The sequence below is a fragment of the Phalaenopsis equestris genome, unplaced genomic scaffold (genome assembly GCF_001263595.1).
Source record: "Phalaenopsis equestris unplaced genomic scaffold, ASM126359v1 Scaffold000772, whole genome shotgun sequence".
NCBI classification, from domain to species: domain Eukaryota; kingdom Viridiplantae; phylum Streptophyta; class Magnoliopsida; order Asparagales; family Orchidaceae; genus Phalaenopsis; species Phalaenopsis equestris.
This window is the reverse complement of record NW_018165212.1, coordinates 208,136-234,777: the sequence shown is the minus strand read 5'-3', so window position 1 is coordinate 234,777 and position 26,642 is coordinate 208,136. Positions and strand designations below refer to the sequence as shown.

The 26,642-nt window shown below is 33.5% G+C and overlaps 1 protein-coding gene across 1 annotated transcript in view; it reads left to right on the top strand.

The window, feature by feature from the left end:
* Positions 1-26,309, top strand: part of LOC110031128 (thioredoxin-like protein 4B) — a gene marked incomplete at its 5' end in the record, with an annotated part of 36,918 nt that extends 10,609 nt beyond the window's left edge. Inside the window, 3 exon segments of the mRNA XM_020734195.1 lie at positions 13,245-13,402; positions 25,139-25,205; positions 25,989-26,309. Coding sequence (XP_020589854.1) covers positions 13,245-13,402; positions 25,139-25,205; positions 25,989-26,087 — 324 coding nt within the window. The 3' untranslated portion in view covers positions 26,088-26,309.
* Between the last annotated feature and the right edge of the window lie 333 nt (positions 26,310-26,642).

Genomic DNA, 26,642 nt, shown 5'->3' with positions numbered 1-26,642 from the left:
AAAATCCCAAAATCATCACCTTTTCAAACTACGAAAGTGAAGTTGGACAATAAAACGGCCGACAGTGTTCAACGGAAGTTTTCTTGGGTGATGTTTTCTTAGCATGGACAGGCTATAGTTGCATCATTTTCTGATGGTAAGTTCTTATGGGAGAAGTTACTTTTAACAATTGTTTTGGAGATGTGACCTAAACTTTTTGGTACAGCGAGTAATGATTCGATTATATATATGAACAAACATGAACGATTCCCATTTTGTGAAATTGAAAACGAAAGGTTCTTGATATTCTTGAAGAAGTGCTTTTCTTGAATGGTTGGTTGATTCACAACTATTGATTGAAGTGCTTGTATAGTTTCATTAATATCAAATTCATCCATTTTTTATGAGATTTATTTCGTAGATTTTACACAATCAGATGTTACACAGTTGATGTTACTATATTATTTTATCTTAAAGTTATCTTATTATCTTAACTCTTAGATGCAGGGAGAGGGACGTCATAATTTATGTATTTCATAATTTGTTCTACTAGAATTTAAATTGGATTGTTTGTCTGTGATAAAAAGTTATGTTGCAAAAAGCAATAAGAGTAATGAAGAATGACATGCACACAATGAAAAGTGATGATATTAAGGAAATAGGATGAAGCAGGTGGCTAAGGTTACTCGGAACAAATTAAGATGTGGAGAAGTTGACATAAAATTGCTAATTATATTAAGGGTTATGCAGTTGATTAGGCATGATGATGAAGGGTTGTTTAGCATCCAATTTTATGTATTATTTAAGCAATATTTAGCTTAAATCTTGCCAAAAGTATTTTTTAAACACTTTATATCCTTTTTTGTGGATCTCAATTCAACTCCATTATTGGTTAAATCCAATCATTCAGAAGATTCAAAATGTTTAATCATTTCCATCTTTTACAAATATTAAATTTGAAACAAATAACTACTCATTTTATTATGATTTTTTAGGTAACATGCCAAATAATTTTCAAAATTCAATCCTTACTTTAATATGTAAAAATGATTGGTAATACAAACAAATTTTTGGTTGGCATTCCAATAGTCTTTAATGTCCCAATCCTATGAAGTCTTAATAGTATTATTCACTAGCGAAAATCCATTTGAAAAAATTGGTGATAATGGCAAATTAGTGGCGAATTTTTTCCTGAAAATTTTATCTAATCAACCAAAAATATACCAAAAATTGGAAAAATCTTTCGCACAAACACAAAAATTTTATTTTTGTGATCTCTCCCGTCTAAAGCACAGGTGTTTTCAGCCTCTAGCTCAAAATAGGCAGCCTTCTTCACCACCAATCTATTCTCCTGCTTATATTGCGCATTGCCAGATCTCCACAACCGGCCCCACTTTGTACTACAAACCCGTCTACCTAAACAATGGCTTGCCGTGTTTCTCCTGCTTAAGACAGTTACTTGTCCTGCCTCCCTTTTGTTCGTCTTAATCTCTAAATGTTTTGAACCCAATGTTCATAGCTTCATGGGAGTCAATTTTTCGTAAACTAGTTTTGAATGATTTTGGAAGGGACAATGCAAGATTTTGAAGAGGACAATTACATTCTAGGAAAAAATTACATGCGATTTTCTGATTGGGATTTATTTGTAAAGTAATGAGAGGATGATGATCAATAAGTTGCGATATGAAAATTCGGGTTTAGAGTTTCATGGAATATGAGAAGAAGTTGTGAGGATTAGTTTTTTCTCGCGTGTGTGAACTCATACCTCATTAAATGCTTGTGGAATAATTGGTTATTTTCTAGGATATGCTACACCTACAGGGTGTACTACAGGAAAACTAATATGCCCATATTGCATTAACTCATTAAACGCTTTTACTTAATGGTAATAAGAATTATTATTTTTCTTGTCATCAAATGTTCTTGTTGGTGGATCATTTGTCTAAAACAAATAATGATGTATTTTACCAAGAATAGAGTGAAGACATAAGTTTTCATTAAGATTGAATGAAACGTGTGTCAAAAGGTTTGTATGTTATCCAAAATTATTAAGAATCTTATATTTTTAGGATCTAAAACTTATAACATATGGTGTTAGTCGTAATTGAACAAAGTTTATCCCTATGTGGGTTTGACCTTATCGGAGAATGACTTTATTCTAATTTAAGCTTGATTTGATACGTGCATAATTTCTTTTGATGACATTTCGGTCAACTTTTTTATTTTGAAAATATTGAAAAAAATTTGAAAATTTAATTTAAATATAAGAGGTATATATTTTTGGTTTTGAAAGTAGCGTGTTTTATGTTTTTTGAAAGTAGCGTGTTTTAAGTTTTTTTAAAAAATGAGACCAAATAGATCTCATTCGTTCAATAGTTTGCATAATTATGCCCGATACCATGAATACTATACATTTCCGAAAGGTGAGTGTATATCTCTGCGGTAGACCAATTTTGCAGACTAAGAGATTTGTGACATCCGTTTGGCCTGCGAACCTTTTTATGTGTGACCGATAAGTTCCCCTATTTAATATATATATTAAATTGGGTTTATTTTACCAGGATTCCAAGTTCCGTATAGAGGCTTGCCTCTATAGTTAATTACATCCCAAATGACTAAGGTCACTTGAGAAAATTCTCGATAATAATCAGAGGTATAGTTTTCAAGATTTCAAAGTTTAGATTTTCACGAAAGGAAGTGGAAAAACAAGTGAGAGTGACTTAAATAAGAACAGTTATTTCAAGAGTCTAAAGGAAGGAACAGGTAGGAGATGTCATAGATTCTGAGAAGAAATCTCAGTGACTTCCAAGACTATCCTACTGTGTGGTTGTGTTTTGGAGAAGATGTTATTGAGGTGTTTAATCTTGCGAATTTTATTGTTTGAGATTTACATTTGCATAATATTTGATTATGCAAATAGCACACAGGTATAAGAGGGTTTACGTCGTGTCACACGACAACCTCAAAACCTAGTGCGAGTTAGGACTTACGCTGCACAACATGATTGTACAGGAGCCTAAAAATGAGGTGTGAGGATTAAGAGGGTGTGAGGATTTATGTCGCACTGGGTGAACTACCTCGAAGTCTTATGAGTTGTTATTTAGACTAGGAAAAAGATTGCTGAAGAAGATCCTCTTGCTGCTCGGTCCGAGTTCCTCATTATGCTGCCCACGAATTTAGCTCCGAACCTTCTGTCATCGTGATAGCTTCAAGGTTTAAGTGTTTGAGATTAGTGATTTATGCTTTACAATTTTGGTGTCAATGTTTGGTTTTGTTTTGTTTCTGTTTTGGTTTTGCATGCAAAATATGTAAATTACAGGTAAATAAAAGATACTTTGAAAAGTAAAATGCAGTAAAGTAAAAATGCTGTAGATAAACTGTAAAAGCGCACCTCGACATATGCTACTGTTGCGTGATTAATATTACGAGCGTAGTATTGCTTGCAACAGATTTAAATAAACTTGCAAGAAAAATAAATAAGGCGAGAAAACCCAGCACGAAAGTCAGAAAAATGAGTCGTAAAAATCACAAGCAGAAGAAACCCTTAGCCACATATGAAAGATCATGACTGTTGTAAGACATTAGTAAAAGTGGGTCTTAGAGCTGGACTGTGTGCTTCCCGAACTTGAACAAGAGTTACCAGCCCGACAATCTACGGGGGATGTTCTTAACCTTGATCCAAATGACTAACCATGGACTTTTATAAATTTTCATAGAAAATTTTTTTGATTTTCATACAAAAGCTGTTGTTTAAGTTTTTTTTATGCAGAGTTCTTTTTAACATACAAAAGAGATTTTGTTTGATTTTTGTAAATATTTTGTAAAGTCATATAGTCCACAGACTAGTTATTCTAATCGTGTTAGAACTATTAACAACATAAGAGTGTCGGGGGCAACAATCCCACCAAGAGTTGACGAATAATATCATAGATCCTTTCCTCTCTCTTATTGAAGTTTCTTGAGGTAGAAGATAATCTCACTTCGTATTTTTCGTTTAAACACACATAAGCAATGTCGTCATCGCCCTTCGCCACCTAGACCTTTGACTTATCGTAGTCCGATGATCCATATGTGACGTTAACAAATTTCCCTAGGAGGATTTGAGTGTAATATCTAAGCTCAAATCCCGATGCGCTGGGTTTCATTGTAGGTTAAGTAATTGCGGGAATTTCACTGTTGATTTAATTAAGGAAGCATGAACTACGTCTCAGTGTATCCTTATGTCTAATCTTTTAATCAGTTTGTGAATCAGAGTTAAGTGCCAAGTTTCATTATTTATTTGAAATGTAGATGGATGAACACTTATCTAGGGCGTGCCTCTAAAATCTAGGAAGCCTATACTGAAAAATATGTGGATGAACTCTCACCTAGGGTGTGCTCCTAAAATCTAGGAAGTCTATATTGAAAAATATGTAGATGGGCTCTCACTTAGGGTGTGCTCCTAAAATCTAGGAGACCTACACTGAGAATTAGGTAGATGGGCTCTCACTTAGGGTGTGCTCCTAAAATCTAGGAGACCTACACTGAGAATTAGGTAGATGGGCTCTCACCTAGGGTGTGCTCCTAAAATCTAGGAAGCCTACACTGAGAATTAGGTAGATGGACTCTCACCTAGGGTGTGCTTCTAAGATCTAGGAAGCCTACACTTTAACTTGTGTTTAAAGTGCTTTAAAGTGATCTACCCTCAATTAAGTATTTTCCAACTAATCATCAAATATTTCTAAGTGTCTTCCAAGTAATTAAATTAGAAATTCTCATTTTTTTTTTTGACTTAACTATTTAAAAATACATAAAACGAAAGAAGGAGGCCGACCCATTTTTAAAACTAGTAAAACCAAAAGGGGGAAAACAATAAGTGAATCAACATAAAGAAAAAATGTTTAAATGATAATCAAGTGAAACCCAAAACAATAAATAAAGCTCTCCAAATCCGACCCCAAAACAATAGACAAAGCTCTCCAAATCCAACCCCAAACAGTAAATAAAGCTCTCAAACTCCATAAAACTCTCACAACATTTTTAACACCTTCAAACAGTAATTTGCAATGCTTGACAGCACCTAAACATTAATTTTAAGCAACTTAAAATTCTTTTCAGGACCCGACCACACTCCTACAGCTCTCTCGAGCCCAAACAGCAGCGTTCTACAGCAGCTAACAACTTCCCATATCACTTATAACAGCTGACAGCTCCCCAAAACCTAAACAACAGCTTTCTATAGCAGCTATCTATAGCAGCTAACAGCTTCCAGCTTCCCACAGCACTTACAGCAGCTTTCTATAGCAGCTAACAGCCTAACAGCTTCCCACAGCACTCTAAAACACTCCAAATCAGCACTTCTAAAGCCTTCAAACAATACCCATATAAACCCAGGTTAATACTTTCAAAACAGCTCTCAAATCAGCCCCTTTTAAAAGCTTCGAACAACATTTTAAAAGCTCAAAGACAGCACATAAAACAACTCCAAACGACATATGTTAAGCCCCAAATCAACGGAAATGTAGGGCAAAGAACAGTAAAAACAACAAGCTAGAATGACATCTTGATTCTTCTTCAAGATAACAATAATATCGGACAACCGGCCAAGAAGAATCGACTGAAGATTCGCCTACGTACCCCACAACTCCTGTACATTTACATTTCCAACATCCAAAACTTTACTTTATACATTTACATGAACCAATTCATCACTATCGCATAAGAAAAACTATCAACTTAATTTTAAACAGTGAAATGCACCTTTTCATGTATAGGTTTAAAATACCAAAGTGCATTGTATGTAAATATTAAATTTCAAGTGTGAGATATGTAAATACATAACGTTAGTGTGCTAGGTATGTCAATGTCCACCAAAGAAAGATATAAAGCATAAAACTGAGTTAGGGAAGTGTTAAATCAGTCATTGAGTCAAGTTCATCTCAACATTGGCCGATAAAGTTTATATTCAAAAGTTCAAACAAAACCTTAGCTTTGATGCAGGTTTAAATTTAAATACATTTAGCTTTGATTTAAGGTTAAGGTTGAATACGTTTAACTTAGTGTTGTATCTAGGCTTTGAATCTAAACAAAAATTAAGTTGTATTTAAATTCAGGTTTAAAGTTAAATGCATTTAAATTTAAAACTTCACACTACGAAAGCTAAACGAAGTTTTATCTACATTTAAATACTAATTCAGTTTAGCTATTTAAATTTAAATAGAACTTTAGCTTTGATTATAGAGACTCATCATTCTTTTCATCGAAATTGCATCAAAGCTACGCAGAGAGGATAGTGAAGAGGATGATGACAAAGGTCTTAGCTTTTGACTACATTTAAATTCAGTTATAGAAGAGAATTTTGTTTGGCTAAGTTTAAGGTACAGATTCGCCACAAGCCAATTTTCAAAGAAATCAGTAGCTAAAAGAAAATTGTGTTCGACTCAAAGAGGATCTTCATAAATATCTCTTAAATCCTGTACACAGTTACTGAAGAATAATGGTAGATTTACATGCATAGCACACAAAAACTTACATACATTTACATATCTAAAATTCAAACTTTAATTTTGACATACGTATCAACTTACCTTTTCATAAAAAAAAAAGGTATTTTAACTGTAAAGATAAGTAAATATATTATCTTATTGCAACAGCAAAAATTGAGTACAATGCATATTTATGTGAAAGTTTTAGGTGTTAGATATGTAAAAACAAATGAATTGAGTAGGCATGTACACAAATCTTCCTATATGGACTGTATTGTATAAATAAAATGAGCAAGTATGGGAATAAAACAAAACTTTGTTACCCGATTACTGCAATTGCTGAGGTTTTGTGCTCCAAGCATTTCTACAGCTTGAAGAAGTCGTGTTCCTTGCTCTTTTACCCCTGCTACCTCCAATTCGGGTGAGACAGGCGAGAGAGAGGGTTGGCGAGGGTTGGCCGAGCGATCCTGGTAGAGAGAAAGAGTGGACTCCAACGAGAGGGAGGTGTTTGCGGCGTTTGCTCGAGAGAGACGGTGAGCCGAGCAGGTCTATTCGCGAAGAAAGGGGAGGCAAGTGGCTAGTGCTTCTCGATCGAAAGAGGGGAGGTGAGTCTTTCAGTGGAGTGAGGAGGCGAGTCGAGAGCTAGCCGAGAGAGGAGGAGGCGAAGCAGGCGAGTGGGGGTTTCGGTGTCGAGCGGTAGAGGCGAGTCGGGCGGGAGGAGGGAGTCGAAGAAGAGAGGAAACGGGGTCAGTGGCTTCGGTGTGGGAGACGGGATCGAGCATAGAGCGAGTTTCTACGGCGCAGGGAGGAGGCGAGCAGGCGAGCGGGTGGGTGACTTCGATGCAAGGAGGAAAGCAGGCGAGTGCGGGAGAGGGTCTCGAGCGTGGCTTCTTCTACGCGAGGAAGAGGGAGGTGCGATTGAGCAGAGAGTGGGAGGAAGTAGACGGGAGCGGGAGCGAGCGGAGGATGATCAAATCAATCCTTTTGTCCGAGGCCAATTACTATAACCAGCCGAAGATTCGAGAGGGAGCCGTTACGTGAAAGCTTTGGCGGGGAATTGAATACCTTTCTTTGGTGTATGCGGCTCAATTGGAAAAGAATAAAAATAGATTATTTTCAATTAATAAGTGTTTTAAATATTCTGTTTGAATTTTGAAATCTTTGAATTTCAAAAAATTTCGAAATTCAAAATTAAAATTCTTTGAGATGGTGATTAGCTCGAGTTGAGCCTGGGTTGAGCCCGCGTGTCTCGCTAAAAAAATGCGCATCGACTTCCGTTTCATTTGTGCGCGCGCGTAACCCTGGCAATATGAGTGTCCTTCATGGCTAAAATTGACGTTCCGGACGTGTCAGCGCCGTCTGTTTCGTCATCCGGGATTATCCAGACAAATTTGTCGATGGTCGGACCAAAAATACGTTAACTTCACGTGGTGTAGCGAGTGCTTTGCTGAGTTACAGAGGGTTCACCTAAGGCCGTCTGATCCTGTAAGAACTCATTTTCGAGCCCTCTACATGTTGGTCTTTAGCCCTTGCAACTAGGAGTTGAGTGCTTGGAACTACTTATGCGAGTTCTTCACAAAAAATGAGTCAAGAAGTGGTTTGAAGTTCTACGGGAGGTGGGTTCCATTATTAGTCCGCTAGGATGGTCAACAAGAGGCTTTTTAGGCTAGATTTTGGGTTCTAGGAGTAGGAAACTAAGACCTCACTAAAAATGAGGTCAAAATGACGTATTTAATGTTGTGATGAAGTCTGAAAGAAAAATCAAGGACAAATTGAAAGCAAAAAATGTGTCTAGATGAGTGTTGTAGGAAAATAGATTAGAGCTTCGAAAACTAGAAAATAAAAAGACCATAAAATTTAGGGGCATTTACATACATGCAACACAATTCTTATGTATTTACATATGTAATACCTAAACATTCATATTTATGTGCAAACCACTTAAAACTTTAATATCACATAAAAAATACCAACATCACTATCTTTCAAAACCTGAAAACATATTTTAGTACATAGGTTTATGATACAAAGGTGTGATAAATGCAATTATCAAACTTTGGGGTTTAGATATTTAAATACATAAGAATTGTGTAGTTTTTTATGTAAATTCTCTTTAAATTTAAAGCTTAATGTACGCTCACATTTGAAAAAAAAAAATAGTGTATGTGTTTCGGAGATTTGGTCCAAGTGGGGGAGGGCCGTTCAACCATCTTTTTAGGGCTAGGGTTGACACCCACTACTAATAGCAACAAGGGTATTTTCATTTGTTTGTTTTTATTAGGTTTTGGCTCCTTGTTAATTATAAATATGTAGTCATTTATTATGTTAGTGGTCTTTTGTTTATTTGAGTTTTGTGATGGCCTGTGCTTCCCATTGTCATTCCCAGATGGGGATGGTCTGTATCCACGACGTTGGGTGGTGGCATTGTATCCCTCCATTGTTCATGGTGATATCTTGGGTCTCCTTCCTTCGTCAATTTTTTGGGTGGTGATTTCTATATCTTGATTGGTTGTGAGCATAGGAAACTCTTATGTCTTTTATCTTTTATTTGATTAGTGCATCGCATGTTTGTTCTGGTTGTTTTTTTTTCTGTCTCGGATTGCTTTCTTAAATGTTCTTATTGAATCTTCTCCAATCTCTCTTTTTTGGTGTCAGTGTAAATATGTTCAATCCTTCAAAGATGCCATATAGATATATTTTTACTTAAAGAAAGTGTGTAGATATGAGATTTAAACAATTATTTAAAATGAACAGCTATGAATGTCATATTTTTTATTTTACTGTCCTTGAAGAAGCAATTGGGAACTATTAACTAAATCAATCTAAATTTAAGGATCTGGGTTCTATAAATTTAAAGGAAAATTTGTTATTAGAGAATGAGCTATTATTTCAGTTATATTATGCAAATTAAAAAGAATAATTTCACTTAGTTTCTTTGATTTAATGGACCACTTGCCATACGGAGAAATAGTTGGCACCGTAGTTTTATATCATTTGATGTGCTTGGAGATAAATATGAAAACAGTTACTTTGTTATCATAAAATTGCATTATTTGATATAAGATAAAGCTTGTAGAATGCTCTTTCTACCAGACAGACATTGCATATGGAATCTCTCATTTTAACTCTCATATTTTGAGCCATTTTTTTGTTATGGTGTGTTGTGCATTACTATATCAAAAAGATATTAAAAAAGATGTACAGAACTTTGCCATGTGGGCATTTACATGTGTTTGTTATCTATCTTAAAAAAAATCTAAAAAGACAATCTAAAGTCAATTGACCTCAAAATTGCGCACTAGTGTTACATTCTCTAAAAGCGAGACAAAAAGCCACTTGCCTGAAATGAGTAACAAACACTAGGGCCGGGTCAATGGTTTGGAGGGCAGCCCAGTTCATTTGATCCACAATTTTGCAGAAAAACTGAATTAGATTGATGTTATACTCTTCAAAGATGGCCCGTTTAATTTCATACACCCAAGGCTCAAAAATTTTGTGGATTGCACTGATTGCCCGAAGCTCTACTTGAGCACAATCCCAATGAATAAAGCTCTTACCGATGGCAACAAGCAAACCCTCTGTCTCGTTACAGATGATAAGGCCCGATATTTTGAGCCATTTGTATGGTATAGTTGAACTAGAATCATTTGTAATGATTGGAATGTTGGATAGGAGATAATTAATTTTTACCCAGTTTACTAATCAAAGCATCTGACGAATGGTATCAATATACACAAGCAATATAAAATTGACTAATATTATAAGTTTTCTTGAATTATAAGGAAGTGGAACCTTTCATGGCGTAACTTTCTAAAAAAAAATATTGTAATATTTTTTTTTGTGCAATACTTTATGTGCTAATATTAACTCTTATAGATTGTATGCTGCACATTTTTTACAAATGGTTCAATTGTAATTAATTTCAAGGTTGAAGCGGAAAGTACAAAGTGATTTAGGTTATATGTACGTTTTATTGATGGAAATTCAAAAGAACTTATTTTGAGTACGTCTTACTCAACATTTATTTTATATCATGACTTTGATAGTCTAATTACGTGGGGACCAATGAGTGTAATAAAATACGATGATTTACTTGTACAAGGCTGTATATTTCATATAAACTTTAAAGATAAATGATTGTGATTTATGCATTTAAGTGCAGCACAAATACAAATGATTAAAGGTGTTTGCTTTGATTTTTTTTAAATTAGAGAGCACAAGTTTGTTCATCTTTAATCATTAATGGTTTGCATTCATATCTAATTGAGGCTTAAGAGCATATAAACAGTACCAAATTACTGGGATAAAATATCGTAGATGAAACACAAAATGTGATATATTCATTCTTGCATAACGTACAATTCAGGTCTACTTTGCGAACTAGCCTGGAAGAAACAAAGCAGATTGGCCGATGGTGAGTAAGACTAAACTATTAGGCAGGGTTGATAACAAGCTTACTGGAGGTTGCTCATCGACAGGAGAGGCCTCATAGTCCATTTTACTTGTTACTGATATAGAACCACTTGCTAACTTATATTATATTGATGGTGAATTTGAAGATGTTGATTGATTTATTAGCAAAATAGAAAAAAAATATGAAGATCAGGAGAGCAAAGGAGGAGAAATAAATGAGGGGAGTGAATGAGATAAGAGAAGAGTGAATTTGTAAAAATAAATGTGCTAATTTGTAATGAGTGTAGTATTTATTTAAATAATTTTATGTTTAACATGTGATTGTGTTCTTCTTAATAGCGTCCATGTTAATTGTTTTACCATTTTAGAAGATTTATTTTGATGGAAAATATGTAGATAATTGACTCAATTGGTAAGCTACTGCAAAAAGAAAATATCGAGGTTTCTTGCGGAAGTCAAATTTTTTACCTTATGTCTACGTGATAGTACCTATATTCCATTGAAAATCTGCCAAAGAATATTCTCTGACAGATTTTCTGTCACCAATAACTATTTTTTGTCAGGAGCTTTACTGGAGGATGGATTTTCATCGAAATTTGGTGCAAATGGTGTTTTCTAGCGGGGGCAAAACTATCCTCCAGAAATGTGCTCTTTTCTTGTAGTATGATCCTCCGCCTATTCAAGTGACATTGTTGTTCATATGGTCTTCCTGCCTGTCAGTCTTCTAAGATAATTTAAAAACAAATGTTTATTCTTATCAGAGCTCGACTCATTTTTGTGACATGCACTAATTTTCTTTTTTAATTGCAGATATGACAATCCTTGGTAAGTTGAGTGTGTTAGTGATTCTTTAGGGAGCAAATAATTTAGCCAACGGCATAATGTTTGATTGATAAGTTAAATTCTGAATCATATGTAGATTAACCCTAGTGATGGGCTTCATCATAGGGCATGAATGGTGAGGTTTGGGCATATATGTGGGTGCAACAGGTGTGTTTAGTTTGAGTAGGGCTTGTTGGGTTTCTGGTAGGGTAAGGCTAGGCTCACTAATAGGGGCAAAATTTGTGTGCTCGATTTAAAGTAAATCGGATTAGGCTCGAGTAGAGCGTGCAGAGTGGTAGTTTGCGCACATGTGGGTGCAGGAAGGATGCAATGAGTGTGTTGATGCCATATGTTGGAGAGTCGTGCAATGAAAAATAACAGATGGTGAAGAAGGAAGAGTCACTTGAATGGCACAAGAACTAGGTGACTTTGTGGAATGAGGGAGATAAAGGAGATTTACCAATTCTCACAAGTGGGGATAATAGGCACTTGGCATTAACCAGGAGGGGGAGGGAAGAGAGGGAGGAAGAGAGAGAGAGAGAGAGAGAGAGAGAGAGAGAGAGGGAGAGATGCAGCGTGCTTCAGTTTCCCAACAAATATGCTAAAACATACTTGTACAGTCAATTAATTACAATTGTGAAAATGATAATGACATTGAGGAAAAAACTAGAGGTCTAGAGATCACCATCAATCATTTTCTTTAGTTGTATTGGATTTTTTCTTCAGTTTTCATTTGATCCTAAACATATATTGAAAATAACAAATGTATTTACTGTATTTGACATGAACCTTTCTTATCTGCTTGTAGGATTTTGATAAGTATACTGAAACCTTAAGCATTTTAATATGCGAGCAAGAGAAAGAGTCCCTGTTTTTTTTTGCCATCTATCGTCAGTTCTCTAACATATTTTGCTCCTTCATGCAACTAAATATGATTATTTTTGCTTTACTGCACTTTTTTTTCCTTCATTCACCATGTAAATTTGTGTCGATGCTGTGCTCTTGATCTGTTATATCATGCTAGTTATCTACGCATGTACAGCATTGCACTGGATTTATCAATTTCAATTCATATGCAAACAAAGTGTTGATCTCTGCCATCTTAATTTCTTTAAAAAGTAGAAACACAATGCATGCATGGAGGAAAATTTTTGAGACGAATTATTAACAGACATTGTTTCTTTGGCTTCTTTTCCATTATGAAGTGCTTGTTTTTTTATCTAGATTTTTTGAATGTCAGTCCTGATCATCATCATCATCATTAGCCTTATTCAAACTATTTGAGGTCAGATTTTCTAAATTTATTTTTGCAAAGAGAATAATTGGATTAAATAATATTCAGAATAATGAAGTTTATGCAAAATTTGACCTGCCATTGCCACATTATATATCAGGATAAACGTGTTCTGATCACATCTTATCTTTCTTGCTTGTTTTCCATTCTTGGTTGGCACTTAAAATTTTTTGGTTTTATTTTGGTGCGAGGGCTTCCTTGTTTACTGTACTTTCCTATTTCTTTCTGCCTTCTTTTCTTAATTTTTTCTTTCTATCCCATTCTTTGAACAGCTCGCAAAGTCTTCTCAAGAGATTAGTAAATTTGCAATTATAGCTTTAGTAGCTATTGATGCTGAGGAGGTTCAAGTTTATGCCAAATATTTTGATATTGTACTAATTCCTTCGACTGTGTTTTTCTTCAATGCACATCACATGAAGATGGACTCAGGGTAATTTTTCACTTCAAATTCTACTTTCTATTGTTACATGTAATGCGCGCATGTGCGTGCCCTATCTATCTATCTATCCACACACACACACACACACACACACACACATACACACATACATCCAAATATACATACATACATACAATACATACATACATACATATATCTAGATATACATACCTATACATACATATGCATGTATGTTTGTACGTATAGATAAAGGCAATAAATGCAACATGTAATTTCAAGCTTTTCAATCATTGGGAAATTTAGGGGTAGTTTGGTAGGTAGGGGTTTTGAAAATCATAATGTTTGATTGGAAGAAAAACAAATGCAGTGTAAAATTTTAATACTTTTGAAATTTCTTTTTTAGCTCAATTTCAACGTATTTTGAATGCATCAGATTTGGGTGAATGCTGCCGCCACAGAACTCCCATCATCTCCCTTAATTTATTTTATACTGCATTTGCAGTATACTCACCCAAACCTAAAAATTAATATTCATGTGTTCATATTTTATTCATCCAAATAAACAATATTTATTTTTCAATGTAGTACATTTTCTTTTTCGCTACATTACTTTTACACTACATCCCTTTTTTTAACAAATCAAAAAATTCTTAGCCAATTTGGTTGGTGTAAGTTGATGCTAGTAATATCTAGAGAGAGAGAGAGGGAGGGATGGGAGGAGAGGGAGGGAGGGGCCAACTCTCATTCATCTAGATTTGGGAAAAGTCATATGTAATTATGTATATTATGAAAATGTTACGTTTTCCTAAAACTTTATATATCACTGTAGTTTTGCTCTCTTTCCCAAAGTTGAGGAATCTCTTTCACCCATTTTGCTGAAATTTTTGTTCTATTGTTGGCTCTAGGTGTTCCCATTTCCCTGAGTGGTCTAGTCTTTTTGGCTTCAAGATCAATGTTGTTGTTTTCAACTAGCAAATTATTCCTATATTGTTTAGTTATTGGTTTTTGGTGTGTGCCATTTGCAATGATACATCTAATTCATTTTTTTCAAGGTTTTACTTGCCAATGCATGCTGAGTGGCTTAGTTCTCTACCCTTACTCTCCTAAGAAGACAATTGTTTAGTAGTCTGAAACATCTGTACTGATATCAATTTTGTCAACTTCCATACGGACTAACCCGGTTCGGCTGGTAGCTCAAGGACCCTAATTGACACAATACCTACCCACCAGGGATAGCAATCGGTAGGTTGATTGCGTTTCTAGCTCCATTAGGTTTGGCGCTTTTGGGTCAACACTTATGGGCTAGCGCAATGCTCGGCACTTGAAGCTAAATCCCAGAGTTGACACTAAAGGGAAAACACATGAGACTTTCCATTCCCATTAAGAGGAAATAATTAGAAGGCGTGTGGAATCATAGTAGAATTTATCATAAAAAGTAAAATATATTTTTAGTATTATTGATTGGAGGTTATAAAGTTCTTAGTATTGGTGTGAAATGATTAGATTCTATTAGTAAGACCAAGCACATCATCATGAGCATTAGCCTTTTTAAAATTTTTTGGGCCGGTATTATGAATCTTTATTTTTCAATAGTTCCTGTTGGGTGTCATTAGAGGTATTAACTCAATTTTGTTTAACTCGTTTTGAATAACTTATATATCCATGTTACTTAGGATTTACCTATTTGGAGCCCTAATTATTTGACACAAATTTATTAAATTGTATAATTTATACATTTTAAATTACCCAAGTATGTTTTCAATCACCTTTATTTCAATAGATGTTGCTACAACATTTCTTTCAAGAAGTGATAATTTACAAATTTACCATACAATTATCTTATCATTCTCATTTTTTATACACTAAATCTATATATTAATGTTTTTTTTAAAACCCAATGTTTTTATCCATATAGCATGAGATAAAAAACATGACTCAACATGGCCTGTTGACCCATGATGATGGCCAACTTTTGGCATCGCCATCTTGTGCCAATTTGTCGCTTGGAGTTGAAACTTGAAACATTATTTGTAGGGCTCAAGGGAATGCTTTTTGTGGTATAAAAGATATGAAAGCTCAATATTTCAGTCATTGTTCATATTTCCAAGAAAATCGTGTAACAAATGCATGGTGTTATTCATGCTTACACTTCACTCTTTATGCATGTTGAGAGTCATAATCATTTTGTTATTATGAAGCAATTGACATGTGAGGCCTAACCTAGCGATCCCATCAATCCTTATATTATATGGATGACAGAATTATGGAGTCGGTATCTATCATGTCACAACATATTCAATTCATTTCTTTTATATTGCTAAGTACATTATACATATATATAAAGGAAAGTTATGTTCATCATCTAAGCCATGGCAAGATATGTGAATGCAACATCGAGGAAAGTTATCGTTGCTCATTGTTAGGCCATTCAATAAGGGAAAGAAACTAGAATGGAAGCATTTCTAAATATAGTAAGACCTTAATAGTTAATGGGTTATAATATCCCAACTTTGGTGTAGGTGCAAAGGGTTGTCAGTTTCTGATGTCTTTTTCATTCATCCTTATTCTTTGGGTTGTCAGCTTCCTCAACAACAGTATCATCTCCACGACATTTCACTGTAAACTCTTCTATGATGGTCTTAGGCCTTTTATTGGGGGAGATGGTGGACAATGAGACAATGACAGGCATTGGCAAATGGCAGCTTAGGTTTTATCTTACCTTTACATGTCACAACCAAAGAAGTCTCTTTTCCTAAGTTCTTTACTAATGTTTTAAATATTAAACACAATACAATGCATTAGTAGGCGTGCGCATAATTTGTTCAATACCATAATGAACCAAACAAGCGTGGTTGGTTCAATTTGGTTTCAAAAATGTATTTCAAATTTTCTTTTAAATAATATTATTAGGTTTTTTGATTATTTGTTTGGTTTGAATTTTTATTTAGCCGAACAAACCAAAAAAAATAAAATTTAATTAAATTTTGTTATTATATTTTCGGAACATTTATATACATACCACCAATTGCTATGTGTTTATTTATCTATCACCTAAACTCCACATTTTACATTTATACCATCCAAATCATTCATATTTCATTAAACTACCACCATTTTAACTAATTATTAAATGAAATACACCTTTTTCATGCATATGTAATGTGGCATTAATGTAAAATTTGTAGTGTAGGTGTTAGATATGTAAATGCATAGTAGTTAAGTGCGATGTATGCAAATCTTATTGTATAATTTCAAGAAAAAAAATCAAAATTTACCATATATGCAATATTTGATTAAAAAAAAGGAAGATTCATAAAATTAAATTGATATTAGACATTGATATAAGTAATTCGTAATTTTGTTCATAACCAAGCTCCAAAAAATAACTAAATTTGGGTTTATTCATAACTGAACTGTTTAGACCGAATTAAAATGGTTTGGTCGGTGCAGTTTTATCAAAATTTTGATTGGTTTGGTTTTTTGAATCTGTATTACAATCGATACCAATTTGCAAACTGATTCTTTTGAACCGGTCGAATGCTCATCCCTATGCACTAGGGTTGCTTTTGGCTTAAACTAGGGAATTAATGAGCTGTGCTTGTGTGCATCTATAAGACAACAAGAAGCCTTTATCTCACTAAGTGTGGTCGGCTACATGAATCCTTTTTCTTTGTTTTTTCCTATTGAGTATCATATTTTCATTTAATTATAATTAATTAAGGTCATTTTTTATACAACATGCTCAAGTCTTTGTAGATCTAACTCCACCTTTCTTAGCATAAGTGACATTTAAAACTTATCTGCTAACAGGGTCATCAGATGGTCGATATTTAATGTGAGCAAATTATCTAAGGCGACTCTCTAATCTTGTTTGCCGCTGGAGCTACCCTAACACTTTCACGGATATATTTGTTTCTCTTTTTATATCTAAGTATAAAAACGCTCATCCACCTAAGCATTCTCATCTCAAAACCACTTATCTTAATCTTATGCTTCTTTTTTACAGGTTAAGATTCTGTGCCATAAAGCATTGTAGGTCTCATCATCATCTTCTAAAATTTTCCTTTAAGTCTAAGCGGTACTTTTCTATCAAATAATGGACCCAATGTATTCCTCTAGTTCAACCATTAAACTTGAATTCTACTAATAACATCCCCATTTATATCACGATCGCTTTGAACAATATACCCGAGATATCTAAACCGTTTACTCCTTTTAAAGACTTGATCACCCATTATTACAATCTTGGCACTAGATCTATCATTACTAAAATTACAATCACTGAATTCTATTTTAGATCTACTCAAACAAAAGTTCTTAGACTCTAAAGTTCACCTCTATAATTCATGTTTTTTGAACTCTCTCTAGTCTTATTCAGGAAGGATATCCTCTGTGAAAAACACACACCAAGGTACATACTTTTGTTAATGTTCGGTAAGAACATCCATAACTAAAGGAAAAAAGGTATGGGCTTTGAAGCCAGTTCTTGATTTAATCTAATTGAAATATGAATATATTTAATCAATCCTCCTTATTTTTGAACACAACCCCTTGTTTTCGAACGCAACTCTATTATACATATAGTCAATGAATTGCATATAAGCATTACTAACACTTTTCTATTCTAAAACTCTTCAAAGTACTTTTATTGAATTTTATCACATGTTTTTTCTAAATCAATAAAAATCATATGTAGATCCTCCTTACTCTCTATATTTTTGTCCACAAAACCACTCAATAAATATATAAGTCCCATAGTAGACTTGCTCCGACATGAATCCAAATTGATTTCGAGAATTTTTCATTTCACATCATAATATTTGTTGAATTACGCTGCCTATACTTTTAATGCATGACACATTAACTTAGTTCCTCGATAATTTGCACACTATTGTGCATCTCCTTATCTTAAAAATATGAACCAATATACTCTTTTTTTCCCTCATTAAACATCATTTAGTTTTTGAAATAATATTAAAAGTTTAGTTAAGCCAAGAAATTTCCCGATCTCCTAAATATTTTCACCTCAATTGGAATATCATTGGATCCTACTGTTTTTTCACATTTCATTTTCTTTAAAATTTTTTCAACTTCAATTTACTAATGCGACTGTGGAAATAAAAAAAAAAAAAAATTATTTTTGATATTAAGATCACTAAAATTAGTCGTATTTTCACAATCTTCATTGAAAAAATTATCAAAATATCTCATAAACTTATATTGAATATCATCATCTAAGTAAAAATTTTTTATTTTTCATAATTAATACACTTTATATTGACTAAATTTTTACTTTTCCTTATCTCTATTTGACTTAGTTAATACACCCTCCCACCCACACACACACACACACATGTGTGTGTATATATATATATATATATTTCCAAAATAAAAATTTCGTTGATGGGAAGAAGATACAAAGGTTTTAGTGAGCAGTTGTTAGGAACCAACTCACAAGGCATACAAGACTTAAAAAATAACCAAAATATACAATTATACCCCAAAAAAGCTAAAGATAATTTCTCCAAAAATATAAAAATGGTCTGCGGGCTACCCGGGAGGAGCATAATTCCACCAGAGAGCTTAATTATGATGAGTGAGCTTTCCTCTCTCCCTGGATCTAGAGAGGGAGTCTAGCACCAAACTGTGATGGGGGCTTCCACCCGAAACTAGCAAAGCATTCTCCTATAACTTCTTGATTTCTTTTAGTCCTTTTTTCTTCTTCCTGGTTTTGTAAACTTGCCAATTATCTTCCAAGGGTTGTCCCAACTTATCACTGAGTTGATCATCAATGAGAGCAATTTCTTCCTGTTGATCACCTTGAACTTGGCACTCCGCCATGGTTTGAGGGCCCTCAACATCAGCAATAATTGTTTCCATAGCATATGGAGCATCATTAGGTACCAAAATGAGATTATCTTCATTTTCAACAACACGAGGGGGTTGAGGTAGTGAGGGGTGCTCCTCTGGGGCAAAATTAGTGGCAATATCCTCTCTAGTTACAGTTTCCACCATATCAGCCAGTGGAATAGGTGCTCCTTGAGTAGTTAGGTGAGACATTTGAGGTTGGGGTCTCAAAGTAGTATTGATTCTGAAGCATTTTTCAAGCGTGTGTCCAAACATCTTACAATGAGTCCAATAGTATAGTCTATATTCCATGATAATCTGTTGCCAGTACCCATTATGTGGAGTACCAAGCCAAATTTTTTTAATGTCAGGTAAAGCGATATCTCTCTACAAGGATCCTGACAACAGAAGGCTTGGTGAGATTAAAAATGGGTATGTCTAATTTCGTTGGTCTCCCAAGCATGACCCCAATGAAATAAAGAATCTGATGATTGAAAAGATGCAACTTAAGCCCAAGTAACTTAAACCATATTGGTATAGTAGGTAGTTCTTGATTTGGATCAAATTTAGGAGACCACTTGAGCAACTTCATAGTTATTCCTTCAATGGTGAGGTATTTCCTGGGAAAAATCCTAGCAAAGTCTTCGTCCGTAGTCAAATGTAACATCATTTGTCTCCCATCTAATAGACCCACCTACCATTGTCCTACACGTTTGAGATTCTCAAAAGTTTTGCGAATAACCTCCATTTTGGGATGCCCCAACTGAAATTTTTCAATGAGAGTGAATTTGCATTTTTCAACCAAAGTAGAGACTTCGAAGTCTGAAAAGATAAAAGCAGCCTTACCACCATTTCTACAAGCCCTCTTAACAAACGGACAGTCGGCTATCCCTTTAAGAGAATCATGATAGATCTGAGAAAACACCATATGGTCGACAACTTTCTAAGAGTCTAGACCCTTACCAAGCGTCTCAACTAAGGATTCTTTATGTAAGGGGCAGATTCGGGGGAGGAACAGTGGCCATCAAAACAAAAGGCAAAAAAATTGAGAAGGGAACTGTAGAATAACGTTTGTAGATGAGAAAGAAGGGTATCACAGGGGGCGTTGTCAAGCAGGTGTCGACATCTGCGCGTAGGAAGCGGGAGGTTGGGGCTTGACAAGGCTCTACTTTGGCGCTACCCTCTTCGAGCACGAAGAGGCGACGAGCTGCGACACAATCCCCTTCTCGTCTTCTTCGAGCACAGCGTGGGGCTCGATCAATGATTTGAGCCGTAGGAGACGACCAAATCACGAACAATGCAGATGACAAAGCTGATGAAGCTAATGAAGCCGCATAAAGCAGTCAATCAGGTCGGCCTAAGCAGACGAAGTCGATGAAGGCGATGAAGTCGAACGAGGTAGATGATTCAAAGAAGAAGACGAAGGAAATCGCCATCAGGCGAAACCCTAGCAGAGCTTACCGATAAACATATTTATTATTATTTTTTTATATACACATACACCTGCACACACAAATGTATGTATATATCATCATCTTTAGAATCTAATATATTATAAAGATTTTTAAAAATATTTTTTTAGAATCACATATTATTTTCTTAGACTCCTTATAGACCATCTTATATTTTTTCTAATTCTCTAAATTTTTACATTAAACCAATTTTTATATTAAATTTTTTTCTTCTTTTTCTTTTTTTTTCATTATTATTCAACTATCAATTATTTTTATTTATAAGCTTTTTCCTTTTAGATTTTTCAAGCACATATTTTTTAACTTGCTTAATAATACTTGTTAATTTATCCCACATAATTTTAACTTCATGAATATCTCAAATACTAAGATCTCGAAGCTCTCATAAAAAGTTTTCAATTGATTCTTTTAGATACCCCAATCTAATTTTATGATAATATTTCGTAGTATTTTTCATCTTTTAATCTTTCATCTTAAAATCCAAAACCAATAATTATTGTTAGGTATTTAAATTTTCACTTGGAATAAACTTACAATCCTTACAAACTCGGCAATCTATTTTTCTCATAAGAAAATAATCAATTTGTATTTTATTAGATACATTCTTATAAATGATAATATGCTTACTTTTTTCATGAATAAAGTATTAGCAATAACAAAATCATAAGGGAAAGAAAAATTCAATGTCTACTTCATTTGTAACTCCAAAATCATAACAAACATGAATGTTTCTAAAATTTTCTACTATTTTATCAGCATATTCATTTAAATATTCTCCAATAAAAATTCTTGCTACAAGAGATATTCATTGTATTATTTTTTTTAGGTCATTCCAAATCTAAACCTACTTAGGGAAGCATAGTATTAAGAATCATATTATCAATGATAATATTTAGAGCTATTTTTTTTTCTTCAATTCTATTAATTTTTATAATATTATCTTTCAAACTTTTATCAATTCACACCTACATCATATCTAGTATGATTCATGCCTGGATATTAAATTATAAAACATAAACTATTAATCTCTATCGTCTTTTCTCCAATCCATCTAGTTTCTTGAATATATAAGATATTTATCTTCATATGAATCATATTAGAAATTAATTTCATTAATTTATCCATGCGAGTGGCTATATTTTAAGTTCATATCCTAATTTTATTTTCATTGACCAATTTTTTTGTCTGCATCCGTTCATAATGTGAGAATTCTTGCCTATTTAATACTACAGCTGGGAGCCGGTATAGTGACCCTTGCACATTTGTCACTATTTTAATGTCACATTGCTAGTTAATTTCAGGAGGCACTCTCACATTGACACAATAATTTAAAATGATTCATGTCATCGTTTTTGGATAAAACTTTTATGTTTGCTATCAAATGCCTAACTAAAAAGAGTTATTAGTTAGTATCCATCGCATAGGCGGGAGGAAGTAGTAGGGATGCAATCTATATTGACTTCGTTCTTGAGATAATGGTTATGCGGAGCATTCAATGCTTTAGTATTTCTTCTTTATCTTTTAATGGTTTAATCAACAGAAGGGCTCTTCAGAATATTTAAAACATAAGGGATCTAGCAGCATAATGTTTGATATGTGTCCAATTTTAACTGTAAACCAAGTTGTTATTTAGCCTATTCATTTTTGTATTTGCCCCGCAACACAAATCAGTAAATAATATACTTTGTTTGTTGTTCAGTTAATCCTTTTCAAGGTCCATTCCGCATGTAATCCTTCTATTTATTTGAGATGACAAGTAATTAAGTGGGTTTGTAGTCACAAATCTGCGATATTTTGATGTTATATTTCAGCTACTTTATATGCTTTGAAGAACTAACAGTTACATTTGGAAGTTCGGAACTATGTAATTGAAAAGAACTTTTAGCCTATAGAATTGTCATGACCTGACCTAGGCCTTGAAATTAACCAATGACGAAAGGATGGTTAGATGGTGATAATCAAATTCTTCTATTTTTTATTTTAATTTTCTATAAATAATATTTAATCATTTTAAAATAAATGAAAGAGTCACTAGAGAAATAAATTAAAGTAATATAGTTAAATTTTTACCTTAGCTTAAGTTGTCGGCATCTTCTGAAGTTTTCTATTCTTCATTTTTTTAATAAAATAATTAAATCTAAAATGTTAAATTAAAACAACACTGAGCTAACCATAACAATTAATATGCTTACTCCTAAAGTATGGTAACACAATGAAAAAAAAAATGCTATGCATGTTAATTAAACTTTTAATAAATCAATATAATTTGACTTTCCATATTTATGAATATGATCGATCAAAATATTTTAAAATTATATTATGTCATACATACCATTTTCATATCTATTTTATTTTATTTATATCAGTCACATGAGCACTGTCTAAAATTATATAATTTTAGTTACATCAATATCAAGAGCTTTTTCTATTTACATGCACGTGTACTTTAGCATTCCAGAGCTAATATTATAAAGGTGTGAACTCCATTATAATCAGCATGCACATGAAAACAATCAAAACAGTTAATTTCATTATTATTTTTCATAGGATTCAATACATAATATAATACCTTAATTTATACATTTGATGGATCTATACAAATGAAGCAAAATATAATTTAAAATGACCAAATGAACTTAAAAAGAAGGTAAATTCATTTTTAATTTATAATTTTGTAGCATAAAATTTATCTGAATAATTTACAAAATGTATCAGATTTAGAAGAAGTTAAATACTATTATAATTTAAAAGTACAAGTACTTGCATTGATTTCACCTTATGAAATTATCCCTTTCAAATCTTTTAATTTTCTCTTTCAAAATTTCTATTTTCTCACTTAGTTATATTTCATGATATTTTAACTTTAATATGTAGCAATTTATAATTAATTTGACTATCAATAATTATCGAATAAACACGAGTCTTACCTCCTTATTTTTTCTTCTTTTGTACGATCTGATCTCAATCTTATTGGTCCTTTAATTCAATCGTTTGTCAAACAAAATTACTGAACTTAATCCATAGAGTTTAATATATCATATTAACTTTTTAATTAGAATAATTTATATAATTAAAGTAGAAAATCCATAAAGCCTTACCTTAACATTGTTTTAATAGCTTGATTTGCCTCTTTCCAACACGAACCGGTACCCCAAGCCTTCCTGTTAGATTTCTTGTCATTAATATATATATATAATCTCATCAAACAACTCTAACCCCTCTTCCTTTTAAAGGCTCAGTTCATTCCTTGCTCGCGCACATAGGTCACCCCTCTCCTCTCCTACTATTCAGTTTAGTTAGGACAGGAGCTTCTTCCCCCCGGTTCGGTCCGCTAAGTTTCCTCACCACTGCCTCCCTTCCTCTCAGGTATGTCTTCTTCTTCTTCTTCGATCAAGCGCACATGTGTTGTTGCTTCGAGGCTAACTCCAGTTCTTTACACACCCGAAGCCTCTAATTCCCTACTTCCTTACTTCCTTCGCACAAAAATTCTTCCTGTCTTCTTGCCTCTCCTGCTGCATGATTCCTCTTACTGCCCTATTTCTTGTGCTCTCCTTTGCTAGAGTTGCACATGCCACCCACCTTTTTACTCTTCCTTCACGATGTGAGTCACCAACACAACTCCTCTCTTCTTCTGCTCTATTTTTGGCTCTCGCTCGCTCTTCTATTTCTTCTCTCCAAGTCAAACGATACTCGAGGGTGTTTGGCTAGTAGTAGGATTTAAGTTTAATACGATTTTCTAAATCGGGTAAAACCGGATATATTAAATCTAAATATTATGAAATTCGAATTGGTGTTTGGTTTAATGAAAGGTTAAATACAGTTAAATCAATTTGATGTGTTTGGCATAAATCTTTTTGAAATATTTTTTTCCTACGCTAAATTTGTTAAATCCAACTAATAAGTGGATTTAGCAAATCTAGATTTAATAAACGGAACAAGGAAAAATTAGATTTAACTTAACGGGGGATTTACCTAACTTTTTTATTGCGTTTGGCTTGAATATGTTAAATCTAACTTAAATCCTCTTAAAATTATTGTACCAATTACCAAACGCCCCCTTAAGAAGAAATCATCAAAATGATGATTGATTCGAATTGACAGAGACTCGTTAGCATTCTTTTTCTTTTGCGGCTTTTTTTTTATTTATTTATCTTTCAGTTATTACAACAATACCCTCTTCTATTCTACCAGCACCAAAGATATATCTAGAATGACCAAAACAGGTGCGTTGGAGCTTGGTCTCCTTCAGTTGAATGAGAATCTTTATTACAACTTCCTATCTCATTATAAATTTAACTCAGATTATGGTCTTCTGTGTATTTGTGCTTGATGTTACTATCTTAATGCAATCTTTTAGTATCTTGATTACATTATGCTGAAGATTTCTTTTTTTACACTAGTATTCAAAGAATTCAAACGGATTGAATTTGCGTTAATGTTTATCCAGGACTGCTGATCACACAAAATGGGTGGGCTCTTTTCATTGCAAGCAAGATTTCATAGACGTGGTAGAGGTTAGTTGCTATTATTAGTTGTGTAAAAGTTCGCTAATAAAGTTTTGCATTGTATCACCTCACATGTGTGATCTAACATGAACAAGTAGTCTGTACTTAGTTGTGCTTGAGTTGTATCATTCTTTCCCTTTCTCCCTGTTATCTAGTAAATACATCATTCAAGTAAATTTACGCCTCATTAAATGGATCATGAGTAAGCTACTGAGCCTGTCAAGCCAAGCCTGAGCTTGAACTGGCAACAACTTAGGTGGTCAAATTCTCGAAATAGCTTGTTTAAAATCAGAATAAATCATTTACATAAAAATCATTTCCTATGGCCTCAAATGAAATCTGAAACGCTCCTCTTTTGCATGCAGTCATAGTAACTTGCTTCTCTCCGACGTTCCACTTCAAGAAATGCTTCCTTTTTGTGTCCTAGCAACATGTTCTCAGTGCACTTGAATTTTTCTCCAAAGAAAATGTATTGTATTCTGACATTCTGATTCCCACATAACCTTTGCTTGAAGCTGAGTTCGCTATTATAGTAATTTCTCCACCGTCTGTTCTGTTTCTGAATCAATAGAACTGCTTTCTTATATGCTGTGTTTCTTCAGTCCTAGAATTGTAAACTTCACTTATTGGAATTGATAGGAAATCTAATACTCATCAATTAGATGGAGTGAACTGCTTTTTAACAGGGAATTTATTAATATTTATTTATTTTTATGCTTTTTCATGTATTTCTATATGTTGTGTGATTTCATGATACTTACAGGTTAAATATCCAATGAACTTTGATGACAGGCCATATTTAGAGGAGCCATGAAAGGTAAGCTAATTGTTAACTGTCCTCTCCCTCCAGAGAAAATAACAAGATTTCAGCTCATTTTCAAGGATCTGTAGTTATAATCTCGTGTACTACTTGTACATCCACATGTTCAGGCACTAAGTTTCTATATAAATTTGATAGTTTCAGTTCCAGGTTGCATTTGAAAAACTCATTAGATGTAATTGACTATTATTTAAACTGTATTGGTGAACTGTGCACTAAATTGTTATGGGATTTAGACTTTAAGACGATGGGTAGGGGCGTCCATTATTTGGTCAAAACCGAAAAACCGAACCGAATAAATTTGTTTGATTCAGTTCATGTTTTAAATGTATTTAGTTTTTTGGTTTTTAAAATCTTAATATTTGATTTTTGGTTTTTGGTTCGGTTTTAATTTTTATTTAATCGAACAAATCGAAAAAGCTAAAAATTAATTAAAAATTCCTCATTTATTTTAATTTAATGTCAAACAAATCTAAAAAATTAAAGTTTGCATTATATGCAACATTTGATTGAAATAAATAGTGGATTCATGAAATTAAATCAATATTTTATATGTAGGATATGTTATTTGTAATGTTCATAACTAAACTCCAACAAATAATTAAATTTCGGTTTGTTCATAGCGG